The following is a 25,823-nucleotide window of genomic DNA, read 5'->3' on the forward strand; positions in this document are numbered from 1 at the left end:
TTTATCAAATGTTGTAGTGAATTCTCCGTCACTGACAATTTTTAAATCAAGATTGGATGTTTTTCTAAAAGAGCTGCTGTTTGTGAAACAGAAGTTAATTCAGGGAAATCCTGTAGTGGAATATAGGCAGTCAGACGAGATGATCGCAATTGTTCCTTCTGACTTTACAATCTGTGAATAAAATCCAGAGACTGTGAAGGACTTTCCCACTGTGCAAGTTGTACTTATAACTAAAGGAACCAGCCATCAGGAAACTCCCGCCCAATTCAGGACACTACACAACAGATCTCTTTGGTGGCAATGCCAGAGGGTAGCCATAGACTATCTGACAACATAGTGTCAATGGCAGCAGTAGCCATTCAGGATTAAAAGTTTGACGAGCTTGCTAAGTAAACTAAACATGTGTAAGGCCAAATCAGAACTCTCTCTGTTTGTGCTTTGCAAAAAAATAAATACTGAAAGAATTCAACAGCAAAACTCAATACTTCTTGCATGATACACCGGATAGTGAAATATCACAACCTACTAAGCAATAAAATTGAGATCCTGAGAACATCAAATGAATACTGGATACCAGAAATATTCATGTGAGATCCCAAAGTGGATCCACTTGCCTCTAAAAGGGCTGGTCATGTCCCTAAAACAAGAGCAGAGTTGGCTGAAAGAACCTGAGCTGGAACTGTGATCTGTTGTGCATCTCACTTGAGCAACAGTGGAAAATATTCATTCACTTGCACTATACATTTACTTTTAAATAACCTGTAAATGATCACAATACTAATTTTTCTTGTCATACACGCCTTCTGACAATCTATGGGTAAGCATAATGTTAATATAGCCCAGTAAGCTAAGAATCCACTGTGGTGATAAGCTGTATCTTGCTACATGAAGGGCAGAGACTTCATTGGACCTAAAAGAAAATAAGGAAGTATATGGGACCTCATCAGCCCATTCAGAGCTAATTGGGATTAGCTCTTAACCTGTTTTAACACATAGTGAATGAGTGGTTGGTATATTTAATAACTTTTGTCTTTGACAGGTTTCAGAGGAACAGCCGTGTTAGTCTGTATTCGCAAAAAGAAAAGGAGTACTTGTGGCACCTTAGAGACTAACCAATTTATTTGAGCATGAGCTTTCGTGAGCTACAGCTCACTGATGAATGTGATGAATGTGAATCTGATGAAGTGAGCTGTAGCTCACGAAAGCTCATGCTCAAATAAATTGGTTAGTCTCTAAGGTGCCACAAGTACTCCTTTTCTTTGTCTTTGAAGCATTTGATTTTAACTATGTGATTTCTAAAGATAACTAAAGTGATTTCTGCTATCCCTAAGTTTTATTTCTAAAGGACAGTCAAGATCTTACCTAGACGTTTAGGGCTTTGGAATATAATTTGTCTTGTTTCTTCCTGATGCAAAACATGGAAAGTATCAATTGGAACTGGGCCCGTTCCAATAAACATTAAACACTGTGGACGGAAGCATGTCGTGGGAGCAACATACTGCTTCAGGCTAATAAGCAGAACCAGTTTATCTCAATTAAGATTTGCCAGTCCATTGCTGGATGGCTGCAATTTGAACAACTCTGACCTGAGTCAGAACTGGCATACACGCTGTGCTGCCTTTCAACTGTATTTTCAGTGCATCTGTACATGCGTTGTTTTGCTGCAGTAATCTGGTAAATGTACCTTAGTTGGGCTATTCTGCACTATTGAGATTAGCCACTTTTTCACAAAAGAAACATTTTAAGTGCGGGTGATGTTAAACACACGACCACCCATCCCGTAGTCCAAACTGCAGAGGACAGGAGCAGTTCTCTGAGCCAGTGAGTATTTTAACAGTCAAATAGGTTCAAGCCAGTCTGAAATCTATTGGAGTGCAGCAAGGGTTTAAAAAAAAAAAACTAATTAAAACTCACCCATGCAGGGCTGCTTACAAAATACATGACAATGGCTAAGCAGCTGCGACTGCTGCTAGTTCCACTAATTATAAACTTCTCACGGTTACCTTGTGCTTTCTCCACCGACCCACCCACTCATTTGTTTTAGTCACCCGTTGATGTGACACCCGAAGACCACTCAGAAGCCTCTGTGGGTGTGGAATGCAGCTGTCCATTTACACTCGTGCCCCCAGCAAATTACCCACAAGGGAGCCTGTTGCTGGGGCTGGAGTGAAAGGAAACCAAGGCTAGAGAGTGGATGGGGAAAAAGGGGGAGTGGGAGGATGAGAGCCCGGAGAGAAGGGAATAAGGAGGAGTAGGGCCATAGGTGCTGGAACTAGGGGTGCAGTTGCACCCCCTGGCTGGAAGTGGTTTCCATCATACACAGGGTTTACAGTTTGGTTCCACGGCTCCCAGCATCCCCACAATATAAATTGTCCCAGCGCCCCTGAGGAGCGCCCAGATCCTCAAAGGCTCCTAATGTCCATTGATTTTGGGATCTGAGGAGCTGGGCTGGAGGCCATGGCTCATGGGGTGGGAGGAGAAAAGAGCAGGGCAGACTCTCTGAGAAGCGAGCTGTAGCTCACGAAAGCTCATGCTCAAATAAATTGGTGAGTCTCTAAGGTGCCACAAGTCCTCCTTTTCTTTTTGCGAATACAGACGAACACGGCTGTTGCTCTGAAACCTGTCTGAGGTGAGTTCAGGCTGATAGAGGCCGGCACAGGGAAGGGGGGCGGTGGGCCCCTTTATTCTGGCACCCACAGGTGCTAAAACTCTCCCCTGCACGGAGGGCGACCGGGGTCCCTCAGTTAAAGACCCGCCCACGCTGTCACGGCTTTGCCCCCTGAGGTGGCCCCCGGTCCCCGGCTTGAAGACGTATGGACGCGTGTGTTACAACCGCTAACAACAGTTCCAGGCCATCAAAGCGGCGGCCGCGGCCGATGCCGAGCTTCCCCCGCCAGGGGCCGCTGCCGCCCCGCTCCCCGCCGCCCCGCCCCGCCGCTCCCGGCCCCGGCAGCCAGGCCGCGGCTCCCTCCCTCCCTCCCGCCCTGCGGGCCGCGCTCGCTCTGCTCCGCCCGGCAGCGGGGCCGGCCCGTGGCGAGGCGGCGCCGGGACTCTGCCCAGCCCGCAGCGGGAGCGGGGCTCGGCCGGGCCGGGCCCGCGGGAGCAGCCCCGCCCGGGGGGGCCATGGCCGAGCGGGCCGCTGCCCAGGTAAGGGCCCGGAGCAGGGGCGCTGCGGTACGTAGCCCCGGTGCCTGGCCCGCGGGCCCCTTGCAGAGCCGGGGCACGTGTGCCCAGCGACCCCCCCCCCGGCTCCCCGCAGGGCCTGGCTCGAGTCCCCTGGGGCTGGGCGTTTACACGTTGCCCGGCGGCTCCGAATGCAGGCGCAGAGCGGTGCAGCGGGGCAGAGCTGCCTTTCCCGGGGGTCCGTCCTGACCTCCAGCCCGGGGGGCGTAGGGTCGGGGGCACCCTGCCCTAGGGTGACCAGGACTGGCCCTGTAAAATCGGGACATCTGATGTTTGGGGCTTTTTCTTATATAGGCACCTATTACCGCCCACCCCGGTCCGGATTTCTCACATCTGCTCTCTGGGCGCCCTACCCTGCCGCTGGGCGCAGCTCTTAGCGCCCCGCTTCCTAGCGCTAGCGAGAGTGGGCCTAGCACTGCCGTAGCCGGGCGGGGGGAAGGCTAGCAAGGAAATGCCTTGATTCCTGGGCTGTGGCTGGTTCTTAGCGCCTCCGCTCGCCTGCCTCAGGTGGCCTTTGGAGCTTGTGCCTGCTGAGCTGCATCCTGGAGGGTGGTAGTCAGGGCCTGGCGGCTGCAGGTGCTTGGCTGCAGAGGGTGTTAACAGGGCACCAGCATCGCTTTACACAGGAGGCTCATTGCAGCGTCAGAGGGTTACCTAATGTCAAGCAGCCTGGATTCTATTTCGGAGTTTGCTACTGACTTGGGTGAGTTATTTCCAGTGCTTAATTTGTAATGAAAGCTGAGCTGGGGCTCAAGCAAATAGGTGCTGGAGCTTAAGCAATTTTTTGGACTTTCATAACTGATGTGGCGAAGCCAGAGGTGCTGGGACTATGAACGCCTAAGCCTAGAGGTGCCAGGGCTCAGCTCTGGCAAGCCCTGGCACAAATGAAGCACTGGTCCTTTCATCCCTGACAGCCTGGCACACAGAAGCTGTACAATGGGAGTGGTAATAGATTCTTATTTCTCACATAAGGATTTTGAAAATGCATCAATTGTTCTTAAAGTGCTTTGATGTGCAGGGATGAACATTGGTAGGGGAGGAGCACAGAAGTTTGAACAGGTTGGGCCCAATGTCGAAAAATTTTAGATGTGCAAGTTTCACATGCAGTTGTCATGATTGTGTGCACAAACCGCGTAACTGCCAAGGTTGAGTACAGTGTAGCTGTAGCCTTGTTGGTCCCAGGATATTAGCGAGACAAGGGGGGTCCAGTAATATCTTGTATTGGACCAACTTCTGTTGGTGAGCGAGACAAGCTTTTGAGCCAGCCAGAGCTCTTCTTCCGGTCTGGGAAAGGAATGGAAATGACCACAACCAGGCATATGCATGCGCAGTTACCTGGACGGTGTGTATGTAATTGTGCACTTCTTTCGTATGTGCAGTTCCACACCTAACTTTTCAAAACCAGGCTCGTAAAACATTGCATAATTTTTTATTTAAAATAAGTAACTGAATTTTTACATGCACCTGGTGTGGCTACACAACATCATTATAGTTATGTGCATGAGAGGGTTTTCTCTCTGCTTTTTAGGTGTCATTCAAATAAAAAGCCAAGGAGTTTGACGAAGGGAGTGTTCTCGCTTGTTTGGATTCTGAGCATTACACCGAACAGCTACAGTGTCAGAACTGTACTGGGAGACCAGGGATGCAACCAACTCCCAGAGCTACTTAGGAAAGAGCCTTCAAAGGTTTCTAACAGATCAGCTGGAGGAATCTCTAGAACTTGCCTGCTAGTGACATTGTAACGTAGTAACATTTTACGTTACAAACCATGCCAGCTCGCTGTGTAGTGGCCAGGTGTTCCAACACCACCCAAGATGGTGTATCCTTGTTCAAATTTCCAAAAGACCCTCATATTAGGAGCCTTTGGGACAGATTTGTTCGGATGAAGAGAGCAGACTGGAGAGGGGGACACGACCGCTCGCTGATCTGCTCTGCGCACTTCACAGACGAGTGCTTTGACATTTCAAGCGTGACGCAAAAAAAATTAGAATTTGGAAAGCGGTTGCTTCTAACCAAAACAGCGGTTCCGACTCTGAACGTCTGCCCGAGCATGAACGGGAACCCACAGTCCCTATCGCAACCAAAAGGAAGAGGAGCCTTCCGGAAAAAAATCATCGAAGAGGTACCTAAATGTTGGTTGATGAATAACACTATGTGTTTATATTGAGAGGAAGAACAGTTCCTTGGCTGAAGCAAAGGATTGAGTGCCAGGAGTCATGAGTTCTGTTCCCACTTCTGTACTGACTTGCTATGTGATTTTTGGACAGGCCACTTAACCTCAGTTTCTCTGTCTCTACATGGGGAATAATACTTCATGCCTCCCTGGGGTGGTTATGAGTCTTAATGTGTCTGTGATTGTAAATTGCTTTGAGATCCTCCAAGGGAAGGTGCTGCAGAGATGCAAAGTATTGGGATTAGAACTGGGTGAATATTTGTTGCCAAACTTTACGTGGAATGAGCTGGTTTTAGATTTTGGGAACCTTTGGGAAAAATGTAGCAGTTTTTTGGGGGAAAAGTTGGTTGAGACAAAAGAGGTGAATGAAACTTCAACCTGGAGGATCTCTGCAGGGCCAGAGAAATGGGCACGGGCCTGTGACCCCTGAACTCTTTCCATGTCTGCTACTGACTGGCCTTAATCATGCTTCACGCTTCTCTAGTGCTTTATAAGCCTGGTTCACTGCAGTCTTCTGTCTAGCTGGGGAGGTGATCAATGGAGGTTCATGTTCTCACACACCTAGCTCTCCTGATGCTCAGGCCTGTATTTAAACTGCTGGACCACAGTGCTCTTGAGGCAAGTTTCTTATCCCCAGCAGGTCTCAGTTTTCCCATCTGTAAAAATAGCAATAATCATACTTTATTTAGGAAGCCAAGTAAATTTGATGACTGAGGAGATCTTAATTTACCGAGAGGAAACCTAGGACACAGTGAAATGATTTGCCTAGGAAGCATGGTGATCTAGGGCATTAGATATTATTTGGGGACAGTTCTGGAAAAACATCAAGTTCGTGACAAGGACATGAGGAGAAGAAAGGGACGTGGATTCAAATGTTGGTCCAGACACATTTACTCTTTGCCCTGGTGCAAGTTGCTTAACATTTCTAAAATGGTTTCTGCACCTGAATGCTGGGGATAAGGATACCTATCTACCTACCTACCTGGGGTGTTGTGAAATTTAAGTTTGTACAGACTGGAGCACCGATTTTGTACAGTTAGTTTGTTCCTATCCTGTCTGGTCACTGCTGGAATATAACACCATCTCCTGATGGGATAAATGTTGGCGCGCAGATGGGCCATAAGAGAGAACGAGAGACCCAGGATATGTCAACACTTGGAGTTGGTTGTTTGATTCCCATTTTAAGGAGGCATATTTGCACTAGCTCCGATCGAGTTAACATGCTAAAAATAGAGCACAGTTGCCGTGGTGCAAGCAGTGGGGGAGGCGAGCCGCCCCGAGCGTGTGCCGCTGGACTTGGGCAGTGTGTCCTCGGAACGGCTAGTGCTTCCTGCCACTCACAGCTGACACTACACTTCTCTAGAGCTAGTGCAATGATGTCTCTTCGCGCAGGGAATTCCCCGTCTAGCTCATCCCCTGGGAGTCTCTGGGGCCCTGTGGCAAGGAGACCTCATGCCAGGCTCATTAATTCTCTTCTCATAAGATTGTTGTAGTGATTGACTCTTGTTTGTAAATGAACGTGATTAGAAAAGCTCTTGCCTTATATTGCAGTTTTCCTCAAACAAATTAGGACAAAACCCGAGATGCATGGGACATTTCAGTTCAATACCATTCCCATTGACCCTTATAAATGAGGATTATAATGAAAATGTCAGCAGCTTTTTAACCATCACTTCTGGAATGTGAGCCGGTGATGATAAAGATGCAACCTTGAACAGTCTGGGCGGCCTGTTGCATGTGAGCGGCTGCTTGTCCTGTTTCTTTGTAGCTAACTTTGCCGATAGGGAACGTGACTTCAACTCTGTTTTCATTTTCTGTCCTTGAAACAGGCTGATGAATGGGAGGTGGAACCGCAGCCCCTTGCCGCCTTGCAGCCACCGGTCCTCCCGGAGCAAACGTCTGTACAAGAAACACCACTTCCAAGTGCAGAGGCTTCCCTTCAGACTGTACTAGCCGCAGTCCAAGCTGTTGAGAGGAAATTAGATTCTCATGCCACGCGGTTGCTGGGTCTGGAAGGGAGAATGTGGATGGCTGAAAAAAAGCTAATAGGTTGTGAGAGAACTGTGGTGGAGTTTGGGAACCAGCTGGAGAGTAAGTGGGCCGTGCTGGGAACTCTGATCCAGGAGTATGGGCTGCTGCAGAGGAGGCTGGAGAACATGGAGAACCTGCTGAAGAACAGAAACTTCTGGATCCTGAGGCTCCCCCCAGGCACTAACGGGGAGGTGCCCAAGGTAACTAGTTTTATCTGTGTGGTGGTAATGCCTAAGAGTCCCCGTCACGGACCAGGACCCTACTGTGGCAGGAGCTGTACAGACACAGAACAAAAAGACAGTCCCTTTCCCAAGGAATCTACGATAGAAGTGTCGGATGAGATGGAATGGGGGATACAGACAAGGAGACGTTTCTTGTTGATGTGATGGGCAGTGGAGGGATGCAGAGAGGGGGGTGATGTGGTCAAAGCGATAAGCTAGGAAAATAAGCATTGTCACAGCACATCTCAACGAGCACTAAGGAGGCAGAAGTCAGCATAGAGTAGAAAGGATGGTCTTGTAGTTAATGCAGAGGTCTGGGAATCAAAGTCTGAGTCTAGTTGTTATCTAGCCCTGCCTTGAGTGCAAGGGACTGGACTAGATGACCTACTGAGGTCCCTTCCAGTCCTAACCCGCTATAATTCTATGATTCATTTCCCAGCTCTGCCACAAACTTCCTGTGTGATCTTGGACATGCCTCTTAACTTCTCTGAGCCTCATCTTTAAGATGGGGATGATATTTACCTTCCTCACAGGGGTACGTGAGGCTTAAGCCACCAGTATTCGTAAAGCATTTTTAATCCTTCATGTGGAAGGGGCTGTACCATGTTAAAAGGTTTATTAAGTAAGCCCCTTCTATTACCAGATACACGAGGGATTTTTTTCACAGGCTCGTTCTTTCCTTGTCTTTGCTGCTCTAAAAGTGCTCAGATTTGATGGGGTGGCAGAGGGTTTTTTGAGCCAACCCCTGTGCTGATCAGAACTAGTTAGATGACTTTCACCCCACTCCCTTCTCGTGCTGATGGGAGCAGTTGGGGGAAAGGGGAGGGAATGGAAGAACAAATCTAACATCTTGAAAAACCTCTCCAGATTAAGGAAAGGATAGAAGCCCAAAGTTCATAGTCAGAGAAGACACCCCGTGAGGTAGGGCAGGGCTATAATCCCCAGGTGTACATCTGAGGCACAGAGAGACTGAGATTTGCCCAAGGTTCCACAGGATATTCGTGGAAGAACAGAAATTGAACCCCGCTTAGCGCTGTAACCACTGGACTATCCTTCCTGTCTGCTCTTACCAGCCCTTTTCAGTTTTCGACTTTCCCTGCTGCCTCTTTGCCATTTTAGAGCCTTCCTCTGCAACACTCTGCACCTCTCATAGGCAAAGCCCACTGGGCCTGTGCATTTCAAAATGTTACCCTCTCATCTCAGATACCAACTGAGCGATTCGCATTAGCCTAACAGCCAGAAAGAGGTTGGACTTTCCACACTCAAACTTTTCTTTTGTGTGTGAAACCCACTTGCAATGAACCCTGCTGTGCCTCTCTCTGGTACGCTGTCCCGTCTGCTTTCCGGTGCGCCTGCAGAAACTGTGCTGCACCTGGGAGAGAACTGTACAGACGGACCCATGAAGAGAGGGATGCAAATGGGAACCGCCGAGACCGGTTAATGTCAGTGTTACTCAGACTTAATGTTACGAAATTCCAACACCGTGAAAACAATCCATTCATATTGTGCCGAGTTAATGCACCTTATTGGCTGGCATTTACTGTGCCTGTCAGCTGATTATGGTTCCTTGGAGCTGTTCAGTCAGTGTTAGTTAGACCCTTCTCACTGGGAAATCAAAGATGCTTAACCTGCAGATTGCAAAGTGAATCATTTTTACTTGATTAAACTCCCATTATCCTGCATGGGAGTGGATGGGTGGTTATGGGCTCAGACGTTCTCTGCAGACAGGCATCCCATCCCGGAAACCCCTGGCACAACTAGCCTTAGCTGGTCCCCTGGTTGGCAGATGGAAAAGCCAGCGTCCGAAGGGCAGCAGGCGTGGAATGGCCCGATTCTGTGAATGTGATCCTTCCAGGTGACAGTAAAGATGGGGGTGCCATTGCTTGCTGTGTGAACTAATTGAGGAGCTCAGAGTCTAGATTTTCTTTTATGAACAATTAATTTAGAGATGGGCGTGAACCAAAGCTCTGCTTTGAAGCATCCTGTTGCTACAATGGACAGAACCAAACCCCAGATTCAGAAGACTCCCAAACTGCAATGTTTGCAGTCCAACATTTCCCTAAATCTGCATGTTCAAAGATACTCTGTTATAAACTCTCTGCTTCTCCTGTGTTTCTGCAGCACCTAGTACAATAGAGATGGATCTTGACTGGGGCCCCTGGGACCTACTGTCACATTAAATAATGATAATGTCAAGCTGCAAACTCTGACCCCTGTATGGGGCCAGATCCTCAGCTAGCCTAACTAGGCATAGCTGCTTTGAAGACAATTGAGTATTGCTGATTTATACGAGCTGAATATCTGGCCCATGGTATCTTGATTCTGGCTAAACTCAAATTAAATTAACTTTAAAACATTCTTAGAGTTAACATAAAAAGGTCTGTGTGACAGAATTAGAAGGTGGTGAGTGACTCCCCCCTTGTAATTTCAGGTACCGGTGACATTTGATGACATCTCTGTCTATTTCAATGAGCAGGAATGGAAGAGCTTGAATGAATGGCAGAAGGAGCTTTACAAGAACACCATAAAGGGGAATTATGAGACCCTGATCTCACTGGGTAAGGATCAGTTTTCATTCCTTTATTAGAAGTGGTGAGATCTTTCATGGACTGGGTTTCCTCCTGCTCACAGTTCCTTTGATTTGTGCTGGGACAATGCCATTAGTCTTCCAGATGTTTATGATAGCTCAAGTTCCTCACATCCTTCTGTGGAAGAAATACCAAAATATACACTATTGGGCTTAAGGCCACCACCTCCTCTTATCCCATACTAGAAGCACAGTGGGATCTACGTTTCAAATTCAATCTAGATACAGAAAGTTGCTAGTTTCCATGTCAGCTGTTGATGAAAAATGTATCCAAAGAGAAACAACTGAAGAGTCAAGTCCAGGGTAATATAAACCCCAAGCAGGTGCACTTCCTCCTGCAGATCCCGGGGAAGCATAAAATAGTTAGCACTGGTGGTCCCGTCTGCATGGGAGAAGGAACAGTGTTTTAACTGGCATTGTGGGTTTCCCCCCCACATGGCTGATTTTGTGTAGGCAGCGACAGAATAGCTAATTAAAATTCACCGTTCTTGAGGAATTGTTGTTGCCCTTGGTGACCGCAGATGAGGCTGATGACAGTGTTACGTTGGGGCCGAAAAGGCCGATGTGAGAGTGTTGGTCCTTTCTGCATCGAGGGCATATGTAGCTCAGTGTTGAGGAAGGGATTATGTTCTGTGCCCGCTGAATCTGCTGCTGTGTATGACTCAGCGCCTCAGGATCAAGATCTGAGTAACCCCATCCCTGAGTGCTCGCCAGCGCGATCTGTCTATTGTGACAGCTCCCAGCTGCAATGTTGCATTGCTTCTGATTATGCTGCAGTGTGTCCTTGAAGCGTTTCTTCTGGCTGCCTCCTGTATAGTTACCTGCTTCCAGTTTTCCATTCCACAGCTGCTTTGGCATTCTGGTGTCCTCCATCCTCAACAGCGTAGCTGTGATGCAATGAGCATGCGTCAATCCCTGTGGAGTTGCTCTGTTCTTGAGTAATATGCTAAATTGACCTACAATAACCCTTCCATATAGGTTTCAGAGTAGCAGCCATGTTAGTCTGTATTCGCAAAAAGAAAAGGAGGACTTGTGGCACCTTAGAGACTAACCAATTTATTTGAGCATAAGCTTTCGTGAGCTACAGCCCACTTCATCGGATGCATACCGTGGAAAGTGTAGAAGATCTTTTTATATACACACAAAGCATGAAAAAATACCTCCTCCCACCCCACTCTCCTGCTGGTAATAGCTTATCTAAAGTGATACTAACCTTCCATATAGGGACCTTTTCCCCCTTATTCAAATGACTGTGTGGTATAAAGAACGTTTGGACCAAATTAGAGTCTAATTCATAGCCGCTGCTAGGAACGGAGGAGGAGGGTGTTCAATGATCTCTTCACATCTCCCACAGTAAACACCATCCCACAGTCCAACTCAGGCTCTGGTGTCAAACCTTGAAATGACCAGCCATTCAGTCATTCTCAAAGGAGAACACAGAATTAACCTCCCCCAGTGAAAGAGCCTCCAAGAGCTTCCCCGGAATCGGGCCTCTCTGGAGCAATGTCAGCAGTTTGTATGATGAATCCAGGCTATTCATCCCAGCCTCATTATCCATAACATGGGGCGTGAAAAGAACCAACGTTTGGGCAGTAGAGACAATGGGGTCCTGATCTTGTTTGGAGCCTCTAGGTGCTACTATATTGCAGGTAATAACAGTGATGACTGGGGAAGTTAATGGGCCTACTACCAGCAATAAGTCCTGTGTTTGGTAGTAAGCACCTGCAGGATTGGCCCCTCACTAGACAATGTTTAAGTAAACCAGGTTCTACTTTTCATTGAAACTGATTTGTTATAAATGTGATTTAAAAAAAAAAAAGCTAATGAATATCACAGTTGAAAGGATCCTTATAATCCCTGTGTAACTGATCTGAATAAAACATCCTACTGTATCCCACCTAATATCATCTCCCATGAACAGACTATGCTGTTTCTAAACCTGACATCCTGTCCCGGATAGAGCGAGGGGAGGAGCCGTATATCGGGGATCTGCAGGACACTGAAGAAAGGAAAATCTCTATTGAGCCGTGCGTCAGTGAGTAATGGATTAAAACAATTTAGAAAGGGCATGGGAAGGACAAAGCAAGAACCAAAGTTCTTGTGAACCTCGTGGTTCTAGCTTTTCAGACATTTTTAATGTGTTGCCAGCAGCTAAATAGATATTAGATAAACATAATGGAATTCTCTCTTCTTTCCCTTCACCACCCCGTGAGCAGACTCTCCCGTTGCTGCACCTGGCCAGTGGTGCCAGACCGAACAAGGCGCAGAGCCGTGTGTTGGGGAACAGGGCAATGCGAAGGAAAGAGGTGTCCCTGCAGACCCCAGCACAGGTCAGTAATGGATTGAAACCATTCCAAAGGGTAAAATTCACCTCTTCAGACAGGACACCTGCACAAAGGCTGGACATCACATAAGTCCCATTGGGCTTGTGCTGTCCCTCTACACAGGGATGAGTGAAGTAAAAAGCTGGCAATCTGCCTCTGTCCAAGCCAGACACTAACTGAATGCAACAATAACAAGATAAACCACACTTTTCGACTTACATATTTTTGGTTGGTTGCCTGCTATTGCAAGTTGACAGTGACTCACCTTTGGGCCTCAGCAACTAAAAGAAATTAAAGCTGTTGGAACACCCAGAGTCAGACCAAATCAATCCCTTGGTTGCCTGCTGAACAGCTGTTCTCAAACTGCGCTTGGAGTTGTGAGTTAGTGAAGAGGAAAAAGTGAGAGACATTCATATCAGTAGGGTAAAATAAATGCCTCTGAAATAGACACATTGATTGACAGCAAAATGAAGGTAATGGTGAAGGAGTAATCGATTTACCTCAATTTACAGTATCCCGTATCTAGTGCCAGCTTTCTACCACTGCCTAACAGCATGCATGCGCTGACCACTCTACATTTAACATGTTTGGTGGAAGGAAAGTTATTGATCTTCTGTCAAAATGCAGGAGAATGGGTGGAAATATTTACCTCCAAATACCCATCTCCTTATAACCCTTTGCACCGTGTGATTGGAGATGAAAAAGGTGGTGGGATTCTTCCCAAGACCCATTTCCAGTCCAAGCTTTGCCGTTCTGTGACTCCACAATGGATGACTCAGTTCATTATGGGATACTTCCTCTTTTTTGTCTTGTGAGCTTCGATCAGCAGTGAAAGTTTAAAATGTTGGGAGTTCAAGTTGCCATTGGTAGGCTCCAGCGGCAACACCACATCAATCTGAATAGGAGCAGTGTGTATCTTTCTGAGCTATTGTTTCAAGCTGTTTGCACACTCAAGCAGATATAATTGGGTTGATTAAATTCAGTCGGCAGGCAACCATAAGCACCAGAATTTTTATTTGTTTGTTTGTTCTTTAAATGAAAGCTTAGCACAAGATAACAGCAACCAGGAAATGTGGGCAGGCTGTTGTAGCCGCTACAAACTGACCCAATTCAACCTCTCCTTATCTATACCTGTACACTACTTTCTAATTTAGTAATACTCCCACTCTGTACTGATCGCATCAAGCCATACGTATTCTACGATCTCCTTATCTGTACCTGTGCCATTTATCATGTGCTTGTATATACCTACATATTGTCTTTTCTCAGAGTAGCAACCGTGTTAGTCTGTATTCACAAAAAGAAAAGGAGGACTTGTGGCACCTTAGAGACTAACCAATTTATTTGAGCTTGAGCTTTTGTGAGCTACAGCTCACTTCATCGGATGCATCCGATGAAGTGAGCTGTAGCTCACGAAAGCTTAAGCTCAAATAAATTTGTTTTTTATATCACCAAGATCGCCTATACCTTCTCTTTTGCCAGTGTGTAGTTCAAACCAAAGTTAGGGCTTGATGCAGAAATTATTGGGTGATTTTCTTTGGCCTGCATTATGCAGGTGAAACAAAATATAATGGTCCCTTCTGGCATTAAAAATCTATGAATCTGAATACTTCAGCGTGGTTTGATGTGCTGTCTAGAGTCTGCAGCACTATATAAATGATTTTTAACAATGACCTAAAGCTCTGTAATGTTGCACGTGTGGTTATACCAAATGGCCACCTTTGGACTTATCTGTGTCAGCGTTCTCCGGATATCAGCTGAGCTTAAAGAAAGAGAAACTAGCCTTCCAACAAAACCTTTGCTGGCTTCTACAGATTGTATAATTTTCCGTCCACCTTGGGTATTCCTAGTGTGTCCATTGCTGTAGTAGCTAGGCCCTTGGAACATTTTCTACCATACTTATTTATATTTCTACAGCATCCATCACTGCACTAAAGCACTTGTTACATAGTCAAGAGATATGAGAACACTTTCCAAAGTCTCCCCTTCTCTGTGAAACTGTCTTGGTGACTAATCTCTGCCCATGTCAGCACTTAATAGAAAGGGATGGACAATCATGATGTAATTTCTAGTTTAGCCCTTGTGTGTTCACATTAAAATCGCATCAGATGCTTCGTCAGAATGAGTCAGTGAGATATAAGAATAAAACACAGCATCTATTATTACCTCTTTCCATGAACCAATTATACAGTCTTTGGCTGTGACGTTTTATCGTGGATTAAACTAGAGGAACAGTCCTGTGCCGAGGATCAGGAACACTTTGGGGAAGAAGCGCTCTCTACAGACCCCTTCGCTGGTGAGTGATGCGCTAAGCTGCCCAGTGAGTGAAATCCAGTAAAACTTTTGGTCGAGACTCTGGCTGGTGCCCGTACAGATGAGCAAGAGATTATAGTGCAAGGAGCCTTCTCCTATCCTGGCAGTTGCAGTCCTTAGTGCTGAGGTTGCTCCCTACTAGTCCCGAGTGAGCTGTACCCCCAAAAGGAGACAACATAGGTCCTTACCCCCTCTCCCCCACCACTTCCACACTACCAGCAGGGCTGGCTAGCCACAGAGAGGAGTGCACACTGCTCCCGCCGAAGGGCTGGTGCAGACTCTACTCCCAGGGAGCTCTCCTGAAGCAAAGCCTGGGGCAATGCTGTTCTGTACAGATCCATTCTAGGCCCAGGCCTATCGGTACCACCTGCCCCTTTATGGACGCAGCTATCACCTTTGGATTTCCACCAATCTCAAGTTCTCCTGGCTCTGAACCCTTCTGCATTTATTTCCTGTGGATCCTCAGTGAAATGTTTGTAGCCAATCAGAATGTGTGTCTCCTCCAGCCCAAAAACAGCACTGGGTTATGATCAGTTGACATTGCCTTGTATAGTGTTTGTGGAGATCAGAAAAGCAATGCGTTCCTCTGTCTGTCGTGAACAGGGTGCCAAGCTTCTGCACGCTACGCTTCCTGCGGGAGGGATGTCGAGGAAGAGCCAAGTGTGCAGGATATGCAGGTCTCGGAGGAAAGGCAAATCCATACAGAGCTCTGCGCAGGTGAGATGGATTGTAACAACTTTGATAGGGTGTGAAATAGCTGGAAATCCTCTTTTCCTCAAATCCAGGAGACAATTTGCAATCTTGACACTGTCCAAATGCAATGATTACAAGAGAAATGTTTCCTAAGCTTGACAGTCGCATGATGTAGTTGAGTTAACATGATCAGAATCTTCACTTTTGCATTACCCATAGTTCTTCGTTCAGAACTCTGAGCCGAGCATTGCATTAACACAAGATTTATTTTGCATTTAATTTCTTTTTTCTTTTCTTTTAAAAAGACAGAAAAGAAGGAAAAAATAGGGGAGGAGGGAGAAGCTACCTGTGCTGCAATTGAGATGTGTCTGGCGGGTTTTTGCAACGCTGTGCATTAATTGTTCGCAGCACTCAGTAAATATATCCAGTGCCTAGCAGCAGTATTGGACAGGGTGGCACAGTGTAAACTTCGCAGCTGTATTGAATCACGGACTAACTATTTAGTAGACATTTTTACCAGGGCTTTGGAGTGGAGCCCGGAGCTGGAGCACGGACCAGTGGAGCTGCAGGTTTTTGCCTGGAGCCGGAGCACAGAAAATCTTGACTGCTCCACTGCTCCAGTTTCTTTTTTCATTTTCAATCCAAATGAATGATATTCAGCAACAAAGTCCTAATGGTGCCAAAAAGTTTCAGATTGTATAACAATTGATATTAACATCTACTTGACATAATATGTCACAGTTCTTCTCACTTTGGCCGAAATCAAGATTTAATGTACAGATACAAAATTACCAAGTTTTTTAGAGATATGTTTTATTAAAGAATCAGATAATTATCAGACATCCGGCAACACTGCAGACTGCTCCCACCCTTGTGCCAAGGTTAGGCGAGTACGTACTCGCATAGATTAGTTAGATAGTTAGATTAGTATGTGTTGATACTTCTTTTGTAAGGGTTGATCAACGAGACGCGCTGAGTGCTGCCATTACGGAAAAGTGTGACGCAAGACGCAACATTTAAGATATCGCAAACAGGTATATTGCAAAAAATAATGTTTTTGTTTATTGATATATTAAGATATCGCAAGAGATATTAATCACTTAAGCTAATTTCTCACACGGGCTCTCGTTACCGGTACATTTGTACATGCTCCCGTATCACTCTGGCGGACTTATTGTATATGCCATCTGTTCAATGCTCTTTTGGAGTTTGTAATTTTAAATTTACTGAAAAAGTCGTGTGCAGCATATAAATATACAGTAAACATTTTTACATAAATTGGGAGTGATTTTTGTGATATATCCAGAGTGGTTGGAAAATGTCCAACACAACTTTGGGGGTGAATCCTTAGGTCATTTCAAGAAAAACGTTTCTGTGAACACGTGTCCTAAAATTCTTCCTAAGGGAGCTACAGTTCCTTCAAGGAGGTGATGAAAAGTTAATTTCTGATTAATATCTCATAAATGCTTTAATATAAAGTAATGAAATTATGTCTGTCTTAGCATTAGTATGTGCTATCATATTACATTATCCAAAATTATTTAAACCGTAGGCATCCCGAACTGGCTGTTGGTCATTTTTATTTCATATTTCAAGAAAGGCTTGTCATTGACTGAACCCTGGCTATGAGCAGTAATATTATGTTCCATAATAAGTTAGTAATTTTTGGTTGTTTATTATTACGTTTAAAATGTATGGTTCCAAAGTTGAAAAATAAATAAGTAAAATTGTTTGTATCATTCTAAGCATCTAAGCAGATTAAAAATTTTAAACAGTTTTCTCGGAAACAGTTAGTTATACAAAATAAATTAAGAGTACCGTTTTAATGCATGTTTTAGCATTAAATCATATTCCAGGGTCGTATCTGTTAAACAGTCGAAGATTTAAAAAATATTAAATAAAATTGGCCCAGTCCCCCCAGTTCACGATGCCTGTAGTTTAAATAATGTTATTTGAATGCTGTTGTATGATAGAATGCTGGAAATCAACTTTAACGGGAAAGCAGATTCAAATTGCAAGCACCGTCCTTTTAGTAAAGAGAGCAAATTTTCAGAAATATGTTTTTCCTTCATCAGGCTGGAAACATCATACAAGATTGAACCTGTTATTTGCTCTATCTTGTATAATCTATTCAGGCTGATGAAGCAAAAATTTCCAAAAATTTGCTTTCTTTACTAAAAGGACTGTGCTTGCAATTTGAATCCGCTTTCCTGTTTAAAGTTGATTTTCAGCCTTGTAACGTGTGGCCTCGTTACTTCCCAAAAGTTAATGTTGTAGAACAGCGATAGCACGTACTAACGCTACGGCACCTACCACATTTCATTGCTATATCTATATTAAAGCATTTTTGAGATATTAATTAAAAACTTGTAAAATATTTTGAATATTTTTACAGCAAAATTTCATAAGAAAAACTAACTTGCAATTTATAAATAAAAATGTATATTATGTGTATTAAAAATACTTCTTACTTCATTAAAACTGCAAGAAACATGTTAAAATATTAAAATATACTTTATTAATAATTTTGTGTAAAAAGAAAATGCGATCATTTTTTTGTCCAGAAAATCCAAAATAAATTCGAAGTCCTTAAGTGGTTAAGATATCCCAAGCAGGTACATTATAAAAAATGTAATGCTTTTGTTCATTGCTTTTCTAAGATCATAACAAGAAACCTTCGGAGGCGGTAGCAACACAAGAAGATTTGGCCATGGCTTCAACAAAAAAATCAAATCTGCCCCCCATAATTGATAGCCGATTTACAGAAAAGGATCTCAACGACGTCTTTACTTTTGAATTTGAAAACCCCAAATCTGGGCTTTTGCGAAAAGCAAAGAAGAAATCGGCAACGTGCAAGGTGGAAAAGGAAGTGAATGGCGAGCTCAAACCATGTCGCTTCAAGACAAGTGAAGCAAGTGCCGTGAAAAGTTTCAACCTTTGGCGGCATGTAAAACGTAACCATCCTGAAAACTATGCGGCTCTGGTTACAAAAAAGGACCAGGAAGATGAGGCAAAACAGAAAACTGATGCGGCTAAACGACGTCCATCTGGCTCTTTGAAAACTCCCGGAGAAAAGATTTTTTGTGGAGCTTCATCTGAAAAGAAACCCAAAATTGAGCAAACAAAACTTGACTCATATTTGAAGTCCTCAAAGGTTACAGTCACCATGGATGCCAATACTTTCCGTGAAGGGCTGATGGAAATGGTTTGCTTGAGTTCAACACCGCTCACTACCTTCAGGCTAAAGAACAAAGGATTCCAAAAAATTGCAGGTGAAATGGGTCGGCAGCTTGGCGTTTCGACGGGGCACGATGCGGTTCGTCATTTAGTTGTCAGCACAGCTGAGTCTGGTCGCCAAGAGCTCAAGAAAGCTTTGGAGCAAAAATTGTGCTACCTGAAAATGGATGCGGCAACTCGTGGAAACAGACATTTCCTTGCAATCAGTGCTCAGTACTATGAAGAAGGAAAAGATAAAGCTGTGGTAAAAACCTTGGACATAATCGACACTGAAGGGCGTCACAATTCTTCGTACGTGAAAAGTCAAGTAAAAGCTATTTTAGAAAAATTTGGGATCAGTGAAATGCAAGTGCTGAGCATCTGCGTTGACAATGCAGCAAACATGACGTGTGCCGTCAAAAATTTCAGCGAGGACAATGAAACCATTTCTACCTCTGAGAACACAGATGTGGACAGAACTGAAGCTGTTTTGCCTGATGAAGGCGCTAAAGGAATGGATGAAATCAAACTCAACATGGATGCTGCTGCGCAATGGGTTAATGACCCCAGCCTCATACTTCCAACATGGCTTCATGAGGATGACTCAAAAGTCCAACTGATGAGGTGTGGTATTCACACTCTTCAGTTGGCAATCTGGGATGGACTGAACAAAGAACATGCAAAGAAATTTCTGGCAAAAATTCGACAAGTCGTTGTCAAACTACGAACCCCAAGTATTCAAAGTGTTCTGCTTGATCTACATGGGGTAACTCAATCATTGGATACTGTGACTCACTGGGGTTCAACATTTGCGATGATTGATCAGCTTCTCGTTTTTCAATCTTACTGTGAACAAGTGACGGCTGCTGCTGGAACAAGAGAACTCAAGTTAACAAAAGCTGAATGGGACGAAGTGAAGAACCTGCGAGACCTCTTGGCAAAACCAAACCAAACAACCGTGAATCTTCAAGCTGTCGATGTAACCCCGGGAGTTTTAATGAAGGAATGGCGAAAACTGTCAAAATTCTTGCAAGAAAATGGTGGACAAATTGCAGAAGGAATTCTATCCTCCATGCAGAAACACGAAGAGAAGCTTTTTGACAATATTCATTTCCTTGCTGGAGTTTATGTTGACCCACGGTATCGGATTCTTCTTACCTCAAGGGAAATACCAAAGGCAAAGGAAGGGCTCCTTGATATTGCTCGACGACTCGAAAAACAAAATCTATTGCTACATTTGAACTCGGCGAAAGAGGTTGAAGAAAACAAAATACAACAGAAGGAGTCCTCAACCATCGAATTTGCGTTTTCGGAAAGTTCACATCCTTCAGAAATAGCAGGCTGTTCTCAAACTTCCGTCTCCACTCTGAACTTGTTTGAGCGTCCATCCCTGAGACGTCTTCAACCATCACAGGGAAATGGAGATAATTCAAGCACCAATTCTTCAGAAGAGGACGCCTTCGAAAAGGAATTGGATAAACAAGAAAGACGCCGGCGAGTTTCTGCGATTCATAATTGTAACGAAGCGTTATTTGAGAGAAACTTTCGGGAAGATTGTGAGGCGATGGAGTCTATTGGGAGGCTGAAAGTTAAGTCTGTTTTTGAGGCCATTCACAGCTACCCACACCGCATTCAGGCTGCCTGTAGAATTGCTTCAAGCATGCCTACAACTCAAGCTGGTGTAGAGCGACTGTTTTCGGCTTTAAAGTTAATTTTAAATGGTTTGCATCAGGGTGTGAAAGACGACTTGATTGCTGCAATAATTTTTTACAGAATGAATTATGAATGATTCTAGTTTGTATCGTTGATGACAATTAAATGGTTTTAAAAGTCTGAATAAAAATAATGTTTTATCAAAATGACAGAATGCACTTTTTTATTTAGTTAAAAATTAATTTGAGTCGGAGAGCGGAGTCGGAGCGGAGCTGGAGCAGTCACTATTGGTGCCGGAGAGGAGCAATTCAAAAATGTGATTGCTCCAAATCCCTGGTTAAAACTGCAGCAGAGCAGACAGATGAAATCTCAGGAAGAACTGCCTCAGTGTAAGAACAGTAGGACAAAGGAACAGACACCTGGGGAGGTTGTGGAAGCTTCTTCACTGGAGCTTTTCAATAGGAGGCTGGAGAGCCATCTGTCTTGGGTGGTTTAAACACAACAAATCCTGAATCTTGGCAGAGAGTTAGACTAGATGATCCTTGCGGTCCCCTCTGACCCTGTGGTCCTATGATTATAGCAGCCAAAGGTGTAACACGATCCAGTGGCTGGAAGTTGAAGCTAGACAAATTCAGACTAGAAATAAGACACTAATTTTTAACAGTGAGGGTGATTAGCCATTGGAACAATTTATCAAGTGTTGTAGTGAATTCTCCATCACTGACAATTTTTAAATCAAGATTGGATGTTTTTCTAAAAGAGCTGCTGTTTGTGAAACAGAAGTTAATTCAGGGAAATCCTGTAGTGGAATATAGGCAGTCAGACGAGATGATCGCAATTGTTCCTTCTGACTTTACAATTGCTTTGAGCATGCCAACAACTCAATCTGGTGTAGAGCAACTGTTTTCGGCTTTAAAGTTAATTTTAAATGGTTTGCGTCAGGGTGTGAAAGATGACTTGATTGCTGCAATAATTTTTTACAGAATGAATTATGAATGATTCTAGTTTGTATCATTGTTGATGACATTTAAATGGTTTTAAAAGTCTGAATAAAAATAATGTTTTTTCAAAATGACAGAATGCACTTTTTTATTTAGTTAAAAATGAATTTGAGTCAGAGGTCGGAGCCAAGCTGGAGCGGAGCTGGAGCAGTCACTGTTGGTGCCGGAGTGGAGCTGGAGCGGAGCAATTCAAAAATTTGATTGCTCCAAATCCCTGATTTTTACAGCACATTCACAAAAAACACTTTTTATGCGTTATGACTTTACTGTTTAAAATACCCTTCCCCCCATTTACTAAGCAGTTATTCCTCACTAAGGACTAGCCACATGTGAAATTTGTAAATTGGTGGAGCGCCATCAAGGTCAATGGAGAAATGACAATTTACCCCAGCTGAGAATTTGACCCCACAAGTTTAAGATACTACTAAGTGCCAATATCAGCAGCAAAATTACAAAACTGAGAAGGTTAATTACATTTTTCTATAAATGTCCAGACAAATGTCACTCAAACTTGGGGAAGGAAATCTCCTTTGGTTTCAGACCATATATGAAAAGTTTCGGGGCAAAAGGGTAACTTTTGAAGACTGAGTTTCTGAAAATAGGATTATAATGGGAATAGAATTATAACCTTAACTAGATAGTTTTTGCTCTCCAGTTGTCTAGACCTTCTGGACTCAGCGCTGACCCTTCATACTCCGGTACTTAAATACACCCTTTTCCCAGAGCTCCACCCAAAGATGTGAAGCTTCTCGTTTACAGACAGGTTTTCAGGGCAGAAATCTCCTCTCTCAGTTTAGAGGCTAATGGTCTGATTTTCAGAAGTGTTGAGCAGGAAGGGGGCTGCTCTGCTGATTTTCAAATCGGGCCCTAGATCATGTGTGCGTGCACTCATTATTTATCTTGGGTAAAGTTTTCAAAAGCGCCTAAATCCCAGTTTCAAAAGTCTCTAGTAACTTTTCAAAATGGGACTAAGTTTCCTAAGCCACCTAGGCTCTTTTGAAAACTGTCCCCCTTGTCTACTTTATCGGCCACGTTCAATAAGCCGACAGGTTTAGTTTTTTCTGCATTGAGTCACTGAATGGCTGAATCAGCAGAGGCTTCTTTCTCTCGCTCACACAGGCAAAGGGAGTGATGTCGCTGATTCTCTCTCTATTGCTGCAGATGAGGTGATTGTGATTAAAACGGAGGTGCAGGAACATGAAGAAGATCCTGAAGACTTGGAGCCGCGTGACATGCTCTTGGGAAGTTCAGGGGAAAGTGTTTCCCAGAGTCTGGTTGCTACAACAGCTTGGGAGGGTCAGTGCGGCTCCCTAACGCCGCCAAGGAGCCTGGCAGGCACTGTCTTGGGGGAGCCGACTTCAAGTGGAAGAGATTTGGGTGGCGCCAACCCTCTCCTCGTCCATCAGGCAAGCCACGCGGGAGGGAGGCCATATATCACGTGTACGAAGGGTGGGAAGAGCTTCCGGCTGAAAGTGAGCTTTGGGAAACAGCACAGGAGCTGTTCCAGAGAGAGACCTTATCAGTGCACCGAGTGTGCCAGGAGCTTCCGGTGCCATTTGGAGTTCATCCGACACTATGCGAGCCACGCTGGGGAGAGGCCGTATAAACACACCGGCTGTGAGCAGACCTACAGCCGGAAGTGGCTCCTTCTGAATCACCGACAAGTCCGCGTGGAGGAGAGGCCGTTCCAGTGTGTAGTGTGCGGGAAGAGCTTCCAGCTGAAGGGGAGTGTCCTCAGATACCAGTGGGGGCATGGGAAGGAGCATCCCCAGGACTGCATGGAGCGTGGCAAGGACTGTAGCTGCCACGCCGAGCTCTGTGCGGGCCAGCAGCTCCAGGCCAGAGGGAGGGCCGGCCAGTGTGCTGAGGTCCGCTCAGAAGCAGCGTCTGCCCAATGGCCAGCGAGCGTGATCTGGGGAGAGGCTGTTCCAATGCACCGTCTGCAAGAAGAGCTACAAGGTCAGGGCCAGCTTCCACAAGCGTCTGCAGAGCCACGAGACTGGGACGCCCTGCCAGTGTGCAAAGTGCAGGGCTGTCTTCCCAGGTACGATGCCACCACAGGATCAGCAGACTTCCCCAGGGCGAAGACTGGAGACCGCGAAAACACCAAGGAGTGGGATGGGTGACTAGGTTGTAGCTAGCATGTTATGTCCAGACCAGTTCATCCCTGCGCTTGGTAGGCCTCAGGGCTGGAGTGTGGGTGGGGTGGGGCTGTTCCTGTCCAATTGTAAATGACCCTATTGGGCCCTGGCATCTCATCCTCCCGCAGGCTCCCTGGACAAACCTGTGAAGAGCGTCTGATCTCTACTCCGCACCAGCTGACTAAAGTGTGCGAGATTGCAGTGCTTGCGGCAGACTCCCTCTTTGCTCACTCGACGCTGCGGGAGAGGCAGGATCTGCTGAAGAGCAAGTGGTGTAAAACCTGCGCTCTAGCTCTCCAGAGCCTGAAGGAATCTGCATGCGTGAAAGGGTTAACTGCTGTGGTTCGGCAAATACCTGGCACCTTCCTGGTAAAAACCTGGGAGTGCTGAGTCCAGATCCTTCTTCCTAGGTCTGCCCGACTCCTCCCCTTCTCAGGATCATGCTCCCCCCACACCCCTGGAGTGGTCTCCCTGTTCTCATCTGCACAGAGCCATTTCTCCTCTCCGAGCAACCCCTGCCCCTTCCTCCTCCTGCTAGTCAATAATCCCCACACCCGATCTGTTTTCCTATGCCGTGTCTTGTCCTACTTAGCTGGTACACTCCCTGGGGCAGTGTCCGAGTCTAGGTCTGTGCAGTGCTATTTGTATGCGCCACCTTGCTGTCGAAATGACTTCTAAAAGCACCAGACAGAATGTTCACAAGCTTGCCCCACAGTTCAGTGTGAGCTGAGCTAGGGCTGGTGGGAAAGCATGTCTGGATCCCGGTGAGCAGAGTGAGGGCTAGGGTTTAGGTTAGATTCAATGGGGCTGAAATCTCATCAGCTGTTCCTGCAAGATTTGTGTCCTAATACCTGCCCTCCTAGTGGGAAGGTGTCGCTGTCCTGCAGCGCAGAAGCCCTTCTTTGCTGGCTCTCCTCCAATATAGGTTTCTTTTGGTCCAAGGTTCAGACGATAATCTTAACATTAGGGCTGCGCCTGTCCTGTGCTGTCCTGGCAAGGAAAAAACCCCTAAACAATAAAAATTCGTCTCTCTGTGTGGGTTTTTATTGGGACTTATGTTCTCACATGTATAATGGCAGCTAAACTCCGTCATCGCTCACTGGTGGGAATGGCTGATGATCCTTCCCCACCATGAATGGTTTGCAGGGAATAATGGGCTGTTATGAACACTGAGAAGCTGAACTTGGGTAGCGTCAACGATTCTCCCGATGATGCTATGGTTTGGGAGCAGTTTCATAAATACTCTGAGCATGGAAATTCCAGGTTTGTGGTGGTACAGAAATGGCACAGGTTTTCTTATGTAAGTGTATATTGCTTCTGATACCCCCCTCACCCCTTCCACTCACACTGGTGGTTCAATAACACCAGGTTACTTACTTCCCCTCTACTAGTGCTGGGTACCATTCTGGTTTCGCTTTTTGTACCATATGAGGTGGTGTTACTGGGTGGCCTGTATATAGTCTGCATCCTAATTGTCTTGAAATGGATATGCAAAGCTCTTGTCTGCCTTTCTTCTGTACCTCTTTTGTCTTGTAACCTGAATGACAAATCTGTCCTGTAACATTGTCCATCTGACATTTATTCTAATAAAAAAAATTGTAACAAAAGTGAAATGGACATAAAACCTATTGATTCAAAAAATAATTGTCCATTGTGGTGAGGGTTGGGTGTGGTGACTACAAAAACCAGATGAGCCTCTTTGGAGGGCTATGGTAAATAACACAGCATTCCTAGAGGTGAATTGCAAAGGGGACAGAAGAATTAGGTGTGCACCCTCTTACATTTCTTTATGGTGATGTATACAAAAGACCTGAAAGATTTTTGTTAGTTTCCAAAGAACATTTCTTTTTCCTGCTTGACATCAAGTTTAGTCTTCCCTGTTTTTGTAGGGGTCTTTTTGGAAGAGCTAGACATGTAGATTGGGAGTTGTGTCAGCACTTCTCTAAAGAGTGAAAATGGTAAATATTTAATAGTGCTCTTTTTCCCCATCTGTTTTTGGTATTTGAGTTAAATGGCATGGAAGGTAATTGGGTGCTCGTGTTTTCCCTGTCTCATAAACAAGAGCAAGAGGGTATCAAGTGAAATTGAAAGGCAACTAATTTAAACCTGATAAAAATAAATCCTATTTTACACAACACATAATGAGCCCGTGGAACTCTCTGCTACAAGATATTGTCAATGCCAGTTTCTCAGTAGGGTTCCAGAAGCATGATTCAATGCTTATACAGATAATGAGAACAGTCACAGTTACCCTTGTTAGGATAACAAGATATAAGGGATCTAAACA

General features: G+C 45.2%; 2 protein-coding genes across 2 annotated transcripts in view; both read left to right on the plus strand.

Moving 5' to 3' along the window:
• Nucleotides 1-14,710: 14,710 nt before the first annotated feature.
• Nucleotides 14,711-25,823, plus strand: part of LOC125633074 (uncharacterized) — a 44,000-nt gene continuing 32,887 nt past the window's right edge. Inside the window, exons 1-2 of the mRNA XM_075124757.1 lie at nucleotides 14,711-14,815; nucleotides 15,436-15,549. Of these exons, the coding sequence (XP_074980858.1) occupies nucleotides 15,475-15,549 (75 nt within the window). The 5' untranslated portion in view covers nucleotides 14,711-14,815; nucleotides 15,436-15,474. The remainder of the gene's footprint in view (nucleotides 14,816-15,435; nucleotides 15,550-25,823) is intronic.
• On the plus strand, nucleotides 16,479-21,466 carry LOC125632973 (uncharacterized). The gene is made up of 2 exons (XM_048841988.2): nucleotides 16,479-16,559; nucleotides 18,186-21,466. The coding sequence occupies exon 2, from the start codon at nucleotides 18,236-18,238 to the stop codon at nucleotides 20,528-20,530; it is 2,295 nt and encodes a 764-aa protein (XP_048697945.2). The 5' UTR covers nucleotides 16,479-16,559; nucleotides 18,186-18,235; the 3' UTR covers nucleotides 20,531-21,466.

Source organism: Caretta caretta, chromosome 2 (assembly GCF_965140235.1).
Source record: "Caretta caretta isolate rCarCar2 chromosome 2, rCarCar1.hap1, whole genome shotgun sequence".
NCBI classification, from domain to species: Eukaryota; Metazoa; Chordata; order Testudines; family Cheloniidae; genus Caretta; species Caretta caretta.

What these genes read in the sequence shown, in the direction of transcription:
- LOC125632973 (XM_048841988.2), top strand. Translation starts at nt 18,236, where the DNA reads ATGGCTTCAACAAAAAAATCAAATCTGCCCCCCATAATTGATAGCCGA.